Source organism: Paralichthys olivaceus, chromosome 12 (genome assembly GCF_024713975.1).
Source record: "Paralichthys olivaceus isolate ysfri-2021 chromosome 12, ASM2471397v2, whole genome shotgun sequence".
Taxonomy (NCBI): Eukaryota; Metazoa; Chordata; class Actinopteri; order Pleuronectiformes; family Paralichthyidae; genus Paralichthys; species Paralichthys olivaceus.
Window position 1 is genome coordinate 13,904,281 of NC_091104.1, and position 17,896 is coordinate 13,922,176.

Genomic DNA, 17,896 nt, shown 5'->3' on the forward strand with positions numbered 1-17,896 from the left:
ACTATGTAAAGAATATGAAAACAACATGCGCGTTAACTATCAAAGTATTAGAAAACTTTTTTTTCCTCTACAATAAGAAGCTTTAGAAACATATGGATCAAAATCTGCCTGTTATTGACAGACACACCTTCTTGATGATGGAGGTGTATTGAGGCAGCATACTGGAGTCGATTCCATCCATCTGTTTGAGGCGCTCACACACGGCATCTGTGTTCATAGAGCTGAGCAGTGCTCCGGCAGAAACCTACACAAACACGTGCATACATAATTAGAAAACAGGCAACTTCTTCAGAGTTCTCCGTGGATTAAGGTCACCAGGGCAAACTCGCACACTGTGTTAGAGCAGCTCATCACTCATCACAGCTCATCGTGCAGGCCAGTTGCTGCGACGCAGACAGAGACGCAAAACCATAATCCCACACCGTAACTTTTCTCTATCAGTCACACAGTGCAAAGTGTAAAAGTAAACAAAGCTGTCAACCTATCCAAATACACTGTTACCTGCTCTTATTCCCTTTTCCTCATTGTATACATAAAGCAAGTAAAGTGTGTGCACAACACTTGAGGGATGGAGCCTGTAAGTCTGTGAGGTGCTGCGGAGCCGAGCTGAAGCAGCGAGCCGGCGAGGAGCTACGAGGCTTGATGTGACTAATACCAGTGGCCTGTTGATGCTGTCGAAGGCCTCGCAGACAGACAACACGCCACCCTGCTGGCACATAAACTAAACAAGCCTCATCTACCCTCCTGCGTCTGACTCCCCTCCCTTCTTCCACTCACCCCACCAGCTCCTCTTTGTGTAACTTCACTCTTGTTCCTTCCTTCCCTCCCTCCCTCCCTTCCTCCCTCTCACATTCCTTCCCCCTCAGTCTCCTGCACTAACCTCCGCCTCTCTTTTCCATCACTCTGTTTCTCTCTTCTTCCCACCCCTTTCCTCACCTCTGTTCTCCCCCATCTCCCAGCTATTAACACCATTAAGAAACAGCTTCAGACACGGTCTTCCTTTTGTTTCGGGTTTTGAGGGAGAGGAAACAATAGCTTTGTCGGACTGTGAGTGGTTGTTAGACAAAACATAAGCAGCTCACACAACACTGTACGTAAGAGTAGGGGCCGACTTTCTGTAGCGGTGGGCAGGAGGATGAAAACTGGCATACAGGGAGGATAACTACTGTTCATGTCCACATTTCTCTAGAATGAAACTATGTTAGTGAATCTACTGTACTACTACAGGACATTAAGATGTGTTTTGACTTCTATTATCATCTTTTCTACAGCATGCGTAATGAACAAATGCGTTAGCATCAAAGGCAAGGAAGAGGTAGGTGGAAGATGGAGAAAATGTTGGATATGGAGGTGAAAGCAATGAAACCAAAGGTATACCTGCTTTAATTTGTAAGGCAGCGACTTTAAATGCTTCATGAGGAGACAGAAAAGAAGCAGACAGACAAATAGTCAGAAAAAAATACACACAGACACTCATGACATTATTATTAAGCCGAGACTGTACCTAGGAAAAAAAAGAAAAGAAGAGAGGAGGCAGAAATTAAGACGGACAAGCTGCACACATGTTGAGCTCATCATCAGGGGACAGGAGAGACATTGACAACAGTGCAGACAGACATTTATCTGCAGCACAGCAGGCGAGGACACGGCTCCTTTACAGCTGCCGCCGCTCAGTCAGCCAACCGCGTCAGGCTGGAAAAGAAAAGGCTATTGGAAGTTGAATTATTACACAAAGAGATTTAGGTTTTTTGCGAGAGTCAGCGGGCTTTCGCAGTCATCATCTCTGCAGACAGAACGGATTGTGAAAGAGACGGAGAGAAAGACCCAGCGAGAGAGAGTGAGACATCTCTCATTCTGACTGGAAAAAGGGAGAGGTTTCACTTCAGGAGACGCTTTGAACGCATCTCCTCAACTCAGAGTGCAAAGCGTGTGTTCTAAGAAAAAGCAAAAGCGTGAATGTCTGGGGGTGTGTCTGCATGTCTGTGTGTGTTGTGTGTGTGCGTGTTTATGTGAACCCTCCCAGTGTGTGTGCTTGATAAGACCGTAATTACAGCTGGGCTGAGCTCAGGGCCGGGCAGAAGGATGGGGAAGAGGAAACAGAGCTCTGTGAGGGAGGAAGCGTCTTGGTAAGGAGATAAGCTCTACCAGCGCTGGGCTCTTTGTCAGTGTGTGTGTGTGTGTGTGTGTGTGTGTGTGTTGCCAGCACCAACAGTTGCTCTGATGATAATCCCAGCAGGCCAAGGAGTCCATACTCACAGTTATATCAGCGAGGCAATTACACTGGGCTAGGCCTGCTTACATATGACAAAGAGTCACACACAAATGAGCGCACACACATCCACATTCACAGATTTGCAGAAATACAGGCACACACATGAGCGCTGCACAACGAGATAAAGAGCAAACCAAAGAGGGATAAGATGGACTAACGTACATCGAAAAGCCAGAACGGGAGGAAACTGAGGAAATTTATACTGAGGAACAAAGGAGACAAAAGAGCAGCGAAGATATGAGGAAGAAATAAACGGTACAACAATTTTAAAGAGCGATGCCAGTTTAAAGGGAACGATTTTAGGAAATGTAAAAATAGAAATATACAGTTAGAAAAGATAGAGGGGAGGAAAATTACATGGTAATCTATGTTTTAATCTTTCGTACAGCTCCTTTAAATGCTTGCTGGCAGTGCGCTGATAAGTGGCTTTGTGGAGCAGAGTGCCGTTATCATCAAATTGTTCTAATAGTGGCTGCCTGCTCTTGAAATGTGTGAATATCTGGGTGGAGAGATTTAGGTTATTTTTTAAGTGTAAAGTGATGCATTCCTGAAGTGGGTTAACAGCATTTTCTTACCCACTACGAAAGCTTCTCTGCCAATATCAGAGTTAACTTCATTCAGCGTATTATATTTAAATATGCTGAAGTTTGTGCCTATATTGTAAAGTACCTAGCACCGAGCAGCCAAGTGTGATTATCTATATTTGCTCTCTTTGCTTCTATAAACCACAGCAACAAAATAAGTGGTCTGTCAAACACTCAAGCGTGCATGTTATTCATGCAACACAATCATTGAAAAATGAGGTTAAAGCGTCAGGACAGCAGGCTGATTATGAAGGACTATGTTATGTTTAGATAAGCACAGTGCAGCACAACTGTACGTGTGCAGTATGTGTGCTAATATGTCAGCTAATGTTAGTCAGGTTACCATGGCGGGGTCAGAGGGGCAGGAGGGGAGGCTTTCTCTGGCATCCTCTGCAATAACATCCTGACGTAGGCACAGAATGGAGACATAAGGACTAATGAAGGTTGAGTTCATGACTGCTCAATTTACGGTTTAACCTTTGACATCTTTACTCTGGGTTTGGGATCACTAGCTGAGATATAGCCCCACCAGCCTCAGGAGCTGGACAGTGTGTGGTATATGGAGCAGTGAAGAGATTAATACCATAAGGAGCTAATGGAAAATGTAACTGAAGAGTGGGGAACAGAAGGATGGAGAGAGAGAGGAAGATGAAAGATGAGGTGTTGAAAAAGGTAAAGGAGGTATATTATTAAACAGTGAGTGATACAATAGTACTATGAGGGTGTTTTTTAAAATAATATTTAAGAAAGTATTAATGCAAACAGAATAACGTCTCCCCTTACTGGTACTGCTGGGATACTGCTCAAACTTTCAATCAGTCCAATCACACAGAAACTATCGTTGCATAATGTAACTGCAACAACAACTATCGTGCTTCTTTACTTACAAGTCCATTGGTGTCCTTAGGATGGCCATGTAGTTTAATGGAGGGATGCGAAGATGAGGGAACGTGGTGGGAGTAATGCCGTGGCAGGTGATACACATGATGTGGGAAATAAGGCTATGAGGGAGGAAGGAAATAATATAGGGGAGAGGAGAGGAAGTAAAAACAAAATGAAAATCATAAAATCATACCAGGGAACTCAGATCCAATGCTGATTCAAAAACCATGATCACATGGTACAAACAAAGATGTTTACTGCACAATTCATTCAGTGTTAAATACCAATGGGCCATTGCAATGCTACACTATGATAACAGATGAATGGAGGAAGTAAACTCAGAAAGATGTGTGGTTGCTTGTGGTTGTGGGGATCAGTGTGTGTCACACAGGTGACAGACCCTGTTTCTACTTTCGCTGTTAGAAAGTGACAAGTTATTCCAGGTTCATTTTATGACACTGACCAACAGTTATTTTATTTTTGGACTACCAAGAAGATGGCACTGGACGGACTTTAAATAGAAGGTAGAAGACTGGTTATCTTCTTGTGAGTCCCTGTTCTGTCTCACCCGGTTGTAGAATGGGTGCTGTGGTCCGGTCATCCCGCTGAAGTAGGCACTGTGGGGCTGAGGAGGCAGGGATCCAGTGAAGGAGCCTGCCGGCGAGCAGGCGGTGGGGGGATGGCCATAACCTGACTGGGGCCGGGGCACTGCCTCTTGCAGTGGCAGCGTGGGATAGGTCACTCCTCCCATGTGTATCTGCTCCCTGGCCGCACGCACATCTAAGAGATGACAGAGCGGGGGGGACAGAACAAGAACGGAGGGGAGAGAAGGAAGCATTTATCCGCGATGCTGATCATCATGTCTTGGCATTGACTATAAAGACCCTTCAGATCCACCCACGCATCAATAATTTAGCTTTATTTCATCATCTCCAGAGAGTCGAGGCAGTCGTGAATCCACAGAGAAAAATACATATCAAACAATTGACGTGCACAAGAGCAAAACTGCTTGATTCTCGACACACTGGGGAATACAACAAGAACGTTGTTGCTGAACATGTTCTACTTACCAAAAATACAAGACAATCCAACAGCTGAACGTTTGAGAGAAAACAAGCGCAGATGTTACAATTACAACAACCTTTAGCCGAGAATTACATTCTCATTTTGATTTCTATTACTATGTTTGCTCGCAAACCAGCAGGCTTGCTGATATTCTGTGTTTTCCAAATTAGATACCAGCCATGTGACGACTCTGGCACACCGAGCCCAATGCGGTCCCCGACAAATAAAAAGACCCATGTAAACAAACAAAACAGACCATGTGAACTCATAGACACTGTCTCATAAGCACTTTGCTGCAATTGTCTTCACATAAATCAATTTGACTTTGAGCCGAAGTAGGAGCTGAGTGGGAGCTTTGGTAAAATCTCCCAAATTAGAGTCAAATAAGCCCAGAGGCAGAACAGAGTGGCTCTGTGTGGCTGGCAAAGAAAGTACGAACCAGAAACAGAAGCAGGCACCAGAATGTCTCCTGGTTATACAAGTGGCTGCTGAATGACACACTGAGTGAGACCCAATCCAGCCTGTGAACACAATGGGGGCCTTATGATGTGAGTCAGCCTCATGGGCGGGTATCACTGACAGCACTGCCCACTGGCTGGCCACAGGACACCGGGCACCAAGTACCGACTCGGCCACAGTGGGAGGGGAGGGAGCGGGATGACTGGTTAAGAGCGTTGGTCACCTTCTGCTCCCGGAGGAGACGTGTGGAGGTTAAAATACCTGCATCCACACAAATAAATACATTTGGCGGATATGTGCGGTGTATACACACCTACAAAATGTTAGGTGTGGAGTGCTGTACTTTCAGACTGGACGTCTGGTTGTGGAGCTTGGTCAGCTGCGCCCTCCGTGACTCAACCTTGGCTTAATGGAACAGACTTTGTGTGTGTGTGTGTGTTTTCTGTGGTCTCATAACACTATGATGCAGCAGCTTCACACTAGGCGTCATTGACACTCTTGTATAGGCAGAACGGACACTGACGCACGGTAGCAAAAAGTATGCTTTCATGAGTGTTGCTCAGGCTTCCAGAGGAATAATGATGCATTGTTACGTCACTGCAACTACAACCTGTGACATTTTGGTGCAACACTGGAGGCAGGCTGGGGACAGCAGGTGAAAGTATTTTCCAGGTCCCGCACCACCGTAGTGGAAAACCTGCTCGACATTTGATTGTTTGGAAATGAAAAGCACACTGAAGGTTACCTAAAGCCCCAGCAGAGCACAATTTTAGAGCAGATATGATATGAGTAACATCTCTGCCAAATGAGCCCAACACATCAAATCATGTACAGTTCTTTGTTTCTCGAAGCGATTGTCCTTTTAGGAACTTTAAACATGAATGTACAGTTTATCTGATGACACTGTGACAGGCATACAGGCTTAACACTGGCACTTTCTGTGTGCCCGTCACTCGGGGTGCACAGTCGAGCAAACTCATAAACCAGGACGAGGCTCACCAGCCAATCAGTTATTAACCACCCAACGCCCAGGCAGGTGTCTTAGTCTTTAAACCACATCTTGCTGTCATGGAGATGGCTTAATTTTCGTTTTGTTTTGTTGTCACGTGAAAACAATTAAAACCATCTCTACAACTGAGCAACTGGATGTTGCAACACTTTGCAACACCATTCCAAAGTCCGCTGGTTTTCATGCATCTGCACTTTACGCTACGAGTGTGTACAAACCTGCTATGATCTCCCTGAGTTTGGGGTCCAGGTTGACAGTGCAGGGCAGGAACATCTCCACTTCTTTGGCAGTGAGGAGAGGCGTCCTGGAGGAGAGGAAGACCTCAAAGCTGCGGATGTCTCCATCGATCTCCAGCAGTGGCTCCACATCCTTAGTGGTGGGGATGCTCTTAGAGATTCTTCAGAGGAAAAGAGGAAAAGGGAAGCAGCATTTAGAACGTTAATGTAGACATAGTTTTGATATTTCCATTTCCAAACGATTCTCAAATACTAGTTTTAATGATTTATTGATTAATAATTGTTAGGATTAAGAATCTTCAAATTCATTTGATTGGGAATAAAAATAGGTTACACAAGTAAATGCTTGAATGTGGAAAATCAAATTATGTAAAAGGTTAAAGAGGACAATACAATAAATGGTGCAGCGTTATTGACATATGGCACAAATATGTCAACATATTAGGTTTCTCTAAGTTCTGACTGGTAGTTTTGTAGCTGTATAAGCAACACATTACTTTCAAATGAAAAAAGAAAAGCAGAAATAGCAAGCAGTACTGTTAAGATGGAAGAGATATGCAACGGTCATCATCATTATGAGAGCAGAGAGATAACTGGATTTAGAGAAGGTAAGATAGCAAAAGGGGGATGTTTGGGGACAGATAGAGTGAGGGATGTTATCTTTTCTCAGCAGAGGAGGAAACCTGAGAAGATGACAATCAGGGTAATTTAAGCAAGAATCAGACGGAAGCACGTCATGATGCGCTGCTATGGTTGACATGGTGTTTGTTATCACAGGCTTTAAGTAAACACTGTGTTTGGAGATTGTTCCGTTATTGTGCGATACTGTTTTTCCTTTCGATACTAAAGAGAAACACGGTGTTGTATTATATTCAGAACCTTGCTGTGTTCAGTTTATGCATTATAACATTTAAAATAACTTGAAGACAGCACGATATCAAGCTAAAGCTGTAGTTTACGAGTATCAGCAGCAGAGTCTCTGAAATTATGAATCGTGAATACAAACACTCAAAGGGTTAGAAGTGGGAAATTTCAATTCCATTTCTGCTGCACAAGGTTTAAAAAGAGATGTCAGTTTAACCAAGGACAATGTAACATGTGGCCATGGCTACAAGGAAAGCTAACATTACCACCCCAAGGGATCAGTACATCTCCTTAATCCTATCATTCAGACACGACAATATGAAACCATGAGTGACTTATGACACCAGCCATTCATCACCAGAATGCGCTGCTCTTATCAGATGAATGAGGGGAGTTCAACAAGGAGCGGGACATTTTTCTCATGTCTGCCTCCATTTCTCATACAAACCCTCCATCATTTTCTCAGTAGATGCTTTCTCTCTCCCTACATCCTGTTTAACCTTCCCTCCTCTCAGATCAACCCTGACTCACCCTCCTCCTCACGCATCAGTCCGCGTGTATGCGCTGGTCGGCTGCGCTGTGAAACGCTGGCTCATGCGTTGGGTTTTTCCCTGGGCCCGATCTGTTCTTGAGAGCGAATACAGGCATGCCTTTCTGTGACTTGATTGGATGATTAGTGCCACAGTTGCAGCACGCTAGCAAAGTCAGTGTGCGGTCAGCATCTGGCGAAGACTCGACACGGCACGTCGTAAGCTAATAGTCCACACTATCTGCTAACCTTTTCCAGTTAACACAGTGGCTGAAATGTCCCCTGTCAGCTGTTATATCATTTCCATTTTAGGCTTTTAGCTGATACCCCTACCCACACTGATTACAGTGAGGGAACAGGTAGGGGTCCAGTCGTCTGTTCAAGGACACTCTGACAGGACAGATGGCTGGTGATGGACACATCTGCTGTTGGAGGGCTCGAACCTGTGACCTTGTGGCTACAGGAGTCTGGCAAGATATACAAGGAGGTGGTGACCAAGGGAGGCGTTTTGATTATGAGTAACTCAAATATGGAGATATTATAATTTTATCAAAGAATCACGCTCATTTTGCAAATTCAAAATCCAAAAAAGACAAGTACCTGCAAATACTAAGGTGGTGAAGACAGAGGCCTTTCTCAGTCTAAACCCTACACCCTCTTACTAACCTCTTCCACTCTATTTGCATGTTGAAGTATCATCTCAAATCAAACATCACTCAGTGAAAGTGGGTTATATTACATCAGTGCTAACTCACTGGCCATGTGCAACACCATGTGTATCAAATTACATTTGATACACATTTAAAATGTATGTTGTCATACAAATGTTAACAACTTAAAGGCTACATTGTATTGAGGATCTGGTCCAGAAAACTGTACAAGTGTTCATTTGACTCTAAGGTGTTGAGCACTTAGAGGGACTCTTGCGAAATTTTAGCAGATTATTAAAAAAAAACATTTTCACAAAAAAGGAAATACCATCAAAGGAGCTGAGTACATTAATTTAGGAGTAAACAGGGATGTGAAAAGATATGACAGTTTCTGTTTCCGCTACAGAGAGATCACTCCGCCCACAGTTTGCTGCTTAATTTACACTCAACACCTTAATGAAAGCTGCTCTTGATCCCCTGATCGCTGCTGCAGATATTCTGGCTCCAAATGCCCTAAATGGAAGTTTTTGCATCTGGGATATTTCTGCTTCATTTCTGGATAGTGGGAGGAAGTAGAGATGCATCCTCCATCTATATATTTAGTCTGGTGTGACCACTGACAGAGTTACACTCTGTGGCTGAGTGGGCTTGGTGACAGTCCTGTTTTGAGAAATGCCCTAAATCTGTATCTTTGCATCTGCGCTCCATCAATACACCTCTCCTTAATCCTGCGTGATGCTCCTGCTGATTCACTTCTCAGCTGACCAGTCCAGGTGGGTCACCCCCAACCCAGCTCCCCCCACCACACTGCCGGTACAGAGACACTTGGACTGAAAGAAGAGAGAATGGGCTGTGAGAGGAGAGGACACAGAGACACAGCTGGGCTCCAGTGGACAAAGCCCTCTCAGTGCTTTCTTCGATTAGAACCTTTAACAAGACCCAAAAGGTCAAGGAAGCTCCATGTTGGCACACAGATGAACCCCGCTCATGTGACCTCTGCTGGGGAGGATGAGCGGGACGCTGAAGGCACAGATGTTACCTGCATTAGTGGCACCGGAGATGATTCCAAACAATATCCACAAAAACAGTGATGTGTAATGTCCACAAGAGACACCTGGGCAGTGTGGATGGGGATATTAAAAGACACAGATGATGGGTGGAGTGTATGTGTTTGTCCAGTACATGCACAATGTGTGTATATGTGTGGGTGTTTGGTTCCTTTTCCCATGAACTGTATTAACCCATATACAGACTGAGAGAAGCCTGTGATTTTTCCCAATTTCCAGCTGGCTTACTGCTGTTTATTTGTGGGTCTGTAGACACAGACCAACAGGAGCCAGTGACTCACACACACACAAACACACACACGCAGCACACTTCCTTTTGCTATATAGAGATCACCCTCCCAAGACTTTCTTAGGAATCTTGAGTCTTTTTACAGGACCTTCTAAAATGGCTCAGTGGTGTATCCACACAGTTTGGTTAATCTCTGAATTCTTGAGTTATAGCGACATCAATATTGGCTACTTCAGATTCTGGATAATCCTGAATGCTACAAAAATATTCTGCCTGCACATGTTTCACTAAACACATGCCATCCTGCAACAATGCCACACGAAAAAAATAGCTAAAACCCCTCATATTTCGCTGACATTCATATTTGCTCTTGAAAAACGTGGAGTACAGATCACAGACGGCTGTGACTTCCAAAGACAACCAGGGGCCGGTGAGGAGAACAAATCAAGGGCATCCATCACAAAATTACACCCAGACAGATGGAAAGAGGAAAAAAAGTGAAAGTGGAGAGTCAGAGGTCCATTCCTGACGTTCCCAGCAGACTGGTCAGAGGTGTCTGCAGGAGAAGCAGGCCAGGCACACAGCACAGCTCACTCTTCAATTCTGGCTACAGTTATAGAAATAAGGATGGAGAAAGCGATAGAGAGGGGACAGAATTCCTGGTGTACTAACGAACAAGACAAATTATGGATCATTAGACTGTTTCTAGCCAATATGTTGAACTGCAGAACAAACAGTACCCATTAAATGCCAACAGCCGTTTGTCAGTGAGGTTTAACCACGGTAAATGTCATCTTTGCAGATAACAAATGATGAGTTGTTGGCCTAGGCATTACGCAATTGACGCGAATCACTTCAGACTTAGTCATCCTCACAGTGAACAGATGATGCAGACAAAATTAACAAAGCCATTCTTATCAGCAATCAGCCAAATGACAAGATGGATGTACGGGCTGGAGCGCCAAGGAAGCCGGCATGCCACTTTCAAGCAGACCGAGGATGAGCGAGATAAAGGCCGGCAGGCATCCCGGCAGCCATTCCTGCACAATGGCTCCATTGACAGGAACCAGCTTATAGCTGTGGCAGCACAGGCGCTTAGGTCCAACTGCTCTCTGTGTGGTGTGGCCACTGAGAGCTTTTTGAGCTTATCCAAATGCTAATAGGTCCCAAAGTTGACTGGAGCATAGCCTTTCTTCTCCTCTCAACCTCCCACACGCTGCAGCTGACGGGAATGAGCAGAATTCATCGCTCTATCCCTTCCGTCTTCTCTTTGGACACTGAAACTATGAATGTGCCACTTGACTTTGCTTTACAGCTGCCCTCTGTGCTTACGGACGACATGCACACGCTTGTCACAAAGAGGTGGTCTTGCTGCCAAACATTTCCATAAAGGGGCCCAAAGACAGAGAGAGATATCTGCAGAACAGACAAACGTCTGTGCACATTGTGTTTGAGAAAGAAGCAAAAGAGTTTCAGTGGGAGACACTATTGTGACCAGTACAACAATGTGTGGGTGAAGAAGTTAACCAGGCCCAGGTCCGGCACATTCCTCTGCTGGTCAGAGTCATGTCAGAGCTGCTGGCACAGTGTCTGCCAAGCGCGTGGATGTAACCAGAGAGGCCGTCTCTGGGAAAACAGTGGACAGGCCGACAGACCGGCATGCTGGCGCGTGGATGCAGCTTCAATGCTGAGAGAGGTAATTGTTACAATGGAAACTGCCAAGACCTCCAGCACCCCAAAAGCAGAGGGGGAGAGCAAAAATATGTTTTCACTTTAGATGACGCCATGTTCTTTGTCTCCTTAAAATCCAGACATATTTCCTTGATTTTAATCAAATGCTTCAAGTAATGTGGACACCCTGTGTCTCTACTTTCCCCTCAGTCTCTATCCCTCTCTCTTTCTCGCCTCCTTGCCTTGGCAGTGCCAACTGACGACTTGTGGCAGCGTCTGCTTTCCATACACATTCGTGGCAAAGTTTAGTCCAATAATTGAGACTCTCATGTACTAAGCTGGACCTGTGCATCCCAAGGCAAACCACAGAGACAAGCAGGCTAATAGGAAACACACAAGACTGATAAAAACCAAGCAGCTTGGGAGCGAGCGGCCTCTCGATGAGACGGGCTCAGTATTCAGTGGTTCCCTGAAATGTTGATTAAACTCATGTGTAGCGCTGAAACGGAGCCTTCTTGTTCCAGACCCCAAAAACCTTAACTGAACCCTCCACTCAGAGTAACTAAGGCCTCATTCTTGACAAACAGTAAAACACTAAAACCTCAGCGTGGTGATTTATGCACAAGAGGACAGTTTGGAGCATCACAGGGCCATGGCAGAGTTTGTTCATTGTGACACTAATTTCACCACAAAGTTCATATCAGCGCATGTGGTGTTTTAAAAGCTGGAATGGCCAGCTGATAGGCTGAGTATGATGCCAAGTTAAGTGGGCTGGACTGCTAAAGTAAAGACAAATGTGCTCCTCTGCAGCAGATAATACATCTGGAATAAGTCTGTATTGAGCTCAAATCCATACAGTAACTGATAAATGTGACAAATAAAGATTTAGGCTGAACCGATAATCCTCTGTTTGACTTAACACAATGGGATGTGTGCACCAGAAATACGATGAGAGGGGGATGCAGGAATGAGTGTGTGAGCGTTGGAGAGAAAGAGAAGGACAGGGAGTGAGAAGAAAATGTTGTTCAGTCAAACTGATTTCTACAAAAGCTCCTGAAGTCCACTCTGTGTCTGAGTAAAAAACCTCTTCTCATTATTAAAAACTTTCTGCAGAACCTGGGGCACATATCTGATAACTAAATCCTTAAGCTATGCAGCGGCTGGCAGCATGAGTGCCTTATCAAGAGCTGCTTTAAAGCAAAGATGGGGTAGAAAAGGACACTAGTGATCCCTCCCAATAAAGGCTTAATCTTCAATTCGCCTTCTTTGGGCTGACTCGCTTGCCTAGTCGTTCTTTGCCATTTCAGAGTGGTTTACACACACACACACACACACACACACACACACACACACACACACACACACACACACACACACACACACACACACACACACACACACACACACACACACACACACACACACACACACACACACACACACACACACACACACACACACACACACACACACACACACACACACACACACACACACACACACACACACAGGACCTGACCTTCATTGACTTTTAGAGGGCCAGGATGTTAATATCAGTTAAGGACCGGATGTGTGTTTGTGTCAGTGTGTATTTATGCATGTGTGTGGCAGCCAAGTGTCGGATCTCACTGTCTACTTAAAGGTCATCGTTGACCCCCTTGCAACCCTGGGCTGCTATTTATAATTAGTCCCCTCCAACACCTTCCAGCAGGTCCAGCACAATGAGACAGGGCAAGGAAGAGATCAGAAATGGTGGTCTACACCAGAGAAATACCAAAGTACGAGGCAGACATCTGCTTCTCAGCCCTTCACGTCAGCCCTTTCATCTCAGAGTCACGTTTAAATGTTAATCAAAAGCTTGTCGTTACTGATGGACGACCTTGTCACTTTAGAGCTGAGGCCAGTCAGAGGTGTAGTCGAGGCTTTTATAACATTTGAAATGATTCTTTATGCTTTGTGCAGAAAAGAGAACAGAGCAGTTCTCTTGTTTCAGACCAATTAGGCTAATCCTTCAACCTCGGCTTACAGGCAGAAATGAAAAGGGCTTTAAGGATTTTCTGACAAAGAATGCAGCATGACGTTCTTTCCTTCCTCACGTGCCTCCACACACAAATACTGTACACAGACACGTATACACAATCAAAACCTCACCTTGCACACACACACACCCTCCCATGTCACCTGTACACAGCGGCTGACTTGTTTTTTTTCTTCTTTTAAATTTTAAGCAGCTCAGCAGGGGTTGAGTGTTGGTGGAGCTGGCTGAGGCTGATTCATGCCTGAGTCACCACTGCCAAACACCTGAGGACTGGAACGACAATTTAGGCCGGACACACACACACATGCCATAGACTGTATATAAATACGAACGTGGCTCCACTTCGTCCCACTAACCAGAAATTATACCAAAACATGCTACCATCTTGCACATTAAGAGACACATTCTGAACAGTAACAATTGGGGAATGCCACTGCAGTTGTGAGGTCCCATCAGTCAGTTTTAGTTGTCAATCCTGCCGTAGCAAAGAGCTAATTAAAACCTAACTAACTGGAAGAAAGCTGGAACATGCATCAGTGGGATGAAAACGGACATCTTGAGGTTAATGTATTTCAACTGAACATTTACTCTTTAGTTTGACCCATGTCCCATCCACTAACATTGAGGAGGCAGGTTTATGGTCTATACTGGAGCCAGCCTCCATGGGGCAATGGGGATGCTTTGACTCTACTTTGGGGGGGGAATTATTTTGGTGGTTATACATTTTAATACACAGACTATCACAAACACACACACATACGTACACAAAAAGCTGGAATCAGCAGAGGACCAGTTTCATTAATGTTAACAGCCATGTTGGACCCAGGGGGACGTGCATCAATCTGTATGTGTCCACCACCTGGGCTATCTCACTTGGAGCAGCAGCATCACCTGAGGCTATGAATACACCTGAGACCTGAGCTCACCAATGGCGAATTCGTCTCGCAATAATCCTGCTGGTATCTGGTCTGATCCTCTACAGTTTTCACACGTTCTGATTCCTTTATCTCTTTTTACCTCCTGAGATTGGGCTCTTTTTTCTCTCTCTTTATGCCCTTTCTAATCTCATCCCACCCCTCTCCCTTTTCCATCTTTATCTCATGCCAACCATACATTCTTTTTTTGACTCTGTCTGTTATTTATCTGCTCCTCCGTCAGGTAGTCCGTCAGCACACTCTTGTGTGTCGACTCAATGCTGGTATCCTATCAGTGACGGAGCCAGAGCTCTACTGAGACCTAGGTGGCTTCACACCAGCCTTTACAAATTCGCACACGTCTTCTGGTTCTCTTGGCAAATGGCGGCGCACTGAGTGATCGAATAGCCATTTTTGCTCCGCTGTTCACTAAAATACCTCCATGAGGGATTTTGCACAGGGGCAATGGGCTTCCTAAAGCTGCTTTCAGACATGCACTGAACTCCGCAGTTCCTCCTTCTTACATGTGAATGTAAATGTGTTGATGACACTTCAAACAAGCGACAAACGCAAAAATGAAAAAGTGGTGACACACACATAAAAACACTGCCAAAGATGTCAAGAGAATTTGTGGTGATAAGAGCTGTGTCTGTTTGTTTTCAAGAAAATCACTTGATCTACACAGCAGAGTTAATATGTGACTTCCTGTCCCTGTCAGCTGCACTCGGCTGAACCACCTCTCGCCTGAATAATGTGGAGGATTTGATGTTGTTGTGCAGAGAACCTCCCACTGCATTGTGCATATGTGAAAGAAAAACTGCGGGTAAACGCCATAGCTATTTCTCTGGACTTTACCCTCAGATCATGTCTGAAAGCATCTCAAGGACCCAGAAAGAGAGAGAAACATTTTTTTAGCATTTGCAGTGTGTGCACATTATAGAATGTGTCATGAATTTGATGGGGATTCACATGAATAATAGGCCGCGTGGCAAAGAATAAAGACTTTTCATTTGAGAGCAGGGAAAGTTCAAAAGTATTCATCATAAGAAAAGAATAGGATCCCTCCATTCTTTTTCTATGCAGACAGATATAAGAGCTTATTAAAGGATTCCACATAAAGGGAATCACCCACATGAGCTTTAGAACAGCGCTTTTATCCCAGCAACCAAATTACAATAATTGTGCCAATTAAAGTAATCCTGAATGAAGAGAGTGTCATCTTAATGTTTCAGTGCTTGGGATAAGAGTCTCTCTAATTAAGACTGAATTGCCTGGCTACGTATTCACTCAGAGTGTGATTAGTGCAAAAAAAAAAAAAAAGTTCTGAAGTGTCCAAGAAGTGCCTGGCTTGTCATGTTTCTGAAAGCAGGGAGGTTTGGAAGTGGAAATTCAGGGTCAGGTGAACAAAACAGAGGAGACGATGAAGGGAAAAAAAGAATAAGAAAGTGATATTCTTCACAAACTGTGAATTAAAAAGTATACAGTGCCGCAAGATTTGTAGATGATTAAACGGCAACACTGCAAAGAACAGCAATTCTAAACAGTAACCTGCCTTACCTCTATGCTGCCTTCTGCTTCCTGCACCGCGTGAACGTGAGCTGTGTGTGTTCGGTGCATACGTGTGTTTGTTGAACGCAGCCTGCATCTCAGGGTCTGATTAATTACACTAATTCCCAGAGGAGTTGGGGGTGACATATGTTCTTGCACTGGTGTGAGCTAGGTGTCTGTGTGTGTGTGTGTGTGTGTGTGTGTGTGTGTGTGTGTGTGTGTGTGTGTGTGTGTGTGTGTGTGTGTGTTTGTTACTTGCATCCGCTTTATGTGTGATTTGAGGTGTTTGCATGCATATGTTCAATCATAAATGCTTATAGTGGCAAATACTGTTTGCATGTACGTTTGTTTTAGTTACAGCATGCATGTGTTTTACCACAAATCCCTGTTGGTGTGTTCTTATACAGACGTCTTTGTGAGGACCATTTTGAGCCTACAACCTACAAAGTGAGGACATTTTGGCCGGTCCTCACTTTTTTTGACCCACTTTTAATGGATTGTTTGAGGGTTAAGACTTGGTTTTAAAGTTAGGGTTATAATTAGGTTTAAGTTAGGTATTTAGTTTTGATGGTTACAGTTAGGGTAAGGGGCTAGGGAATGCATTATGCCAATAAATGTCCTCACTAAGATAGATGCAATAACGTGTGTGTGTGTGTGTGTGTGTATGGCATACAGTTATTTGTGTGTGTGTGTGTGTAATGAACAGAAGATTCAGGTGCAGTGCCAGAAACACACTTGTGAGTACGGCTGGGGGCATCCTGGCACAGAGAGGGCACCAGATGTCAGAGCAGTGCAGGAACCTGCTCAGTGGACCAGTGACACTTTTTTTTTTGAGAGCTGAAAACGGGATCTGGGCGTCCAGGAATAAACTCTCTGTGGAGCTCACTAAACCCACCCTCATTCATTAATGGGTCCAAATCTGTTAACCCCACAACTGCAACAAGGTCAAAAAACAATCACCACTAAAAAGACAAACACCTCAGAGACACTGCCACAGTAACAGAATGAACACACTGTATGAACAGTAAAATACAAGATAGATAAGTATAAGCAGTGAGGCTAATTCTAAACTAGCTGATCATAAAAATTAAAGCAAATTGTTACAGTAAGGTTTGACGAAAATCGGATCAGTTCGTTTTCTTAGAAGGGGACATGGAATTTAAGTGAGGAAATTTGGTTGTAATTGAATTTTTAAAAAGTTACAATCCCCCAGCAACACTCACAACCATGCAACGAAGGCTAATGGAATTTAAAAGAATAAAGGTGAGTAGTTATTAAAAAAAACAAAAATAAAGGTCACAACAACAACAACCAGGAAGTGTCCTTGAACAAGATCCAGAAGGTGAACTTGCTCCCTCACTTGAAGTCACTACACAGAGGAGCTTCCACGTAGTAATGGCTGAGTGTAATGTAATGACTCTAAACAACATCAAGGAAATAAACGTACAAAAGCCTATTAAGAGTATTTGGAAATGGCAGGGCTGCTTTAAAGCAATAACCATGAAGCAGGAGAGAGCTAGGTTAGCTCCAGTCGTTAAGTCTCTAATGGCAGCTAAAACAAGGAACAACTGACTCCTGAGAGACACAACGCTGAGAGGGAAGAAATGATATAGCTGAAATGATAGTCACAAGGCTGCAGGCTCCAAATTCAATTTGCCAGGGATGAAAAAAAGAAAAAGAAAACGGCATTTGAATGGTTGGATTTGGCGTTGTTAATTTGACAGCTACAAATATGGCGGTCAGCACAAATACGCTCCTTGTTTTGTTTCCTGTTGAGTTTCTTCTGTGACGCTGGCTCAATGCTCGAGCTGTAATTTATAGATTCCCCTACAGAGCTAACAGAACACTTTAGTTATACTCTGTGTGTGTGTGTGTGTGT

The 17,896-nt window shown here is 44.2% G+C and overlaps 1 protein-coding gene across 8 annotated transcripts in view; it reads right to left on the minus strand.

Annotated features, from left to right (window-relative positions):
* The window catches only part of kidins220a (kinase D-interacting substrate 220a), a 43,285-nt gene that overhangs the window by 4,175 nt on the left and 21,214 nt on the right, over positions 1-17,896 (minus strand). For 2 of the 8 annotated variants that reach the window (XM_069536291.1, XM_069536292.1), the window contains exons 24-29: positions 6,490-6,668; positions 4,307-4,518; positions 3,744-3,857; positions 3,200-3,259; positions 1,378-1,410; positions 128-244 (exon numbers count right to left, since the gene is read on the minus strand). In XM_069536291.1, coding sequence (XP_069392392.1) covers positions 128-244; positions 1,378-1,410; positions 3,200-3,259; positions 3,744-3,857; positions 4,307-4,518; positions 6,490-6,668 — 715 coding nt within the window. The remainder of the gene's footprint in view (positions 1-127; positions 245-1,377; positions 1,411-3,199; positions 3,260-3,743; positions 3,858-4,306; positions 4,519-6,489; positions 6,669-17,896) is intronic. The other 6 variants (XM_069536295.1, XM_069536296.1, XM_069536294.1 and 3 more) reach the window with 5 other exon arrangements.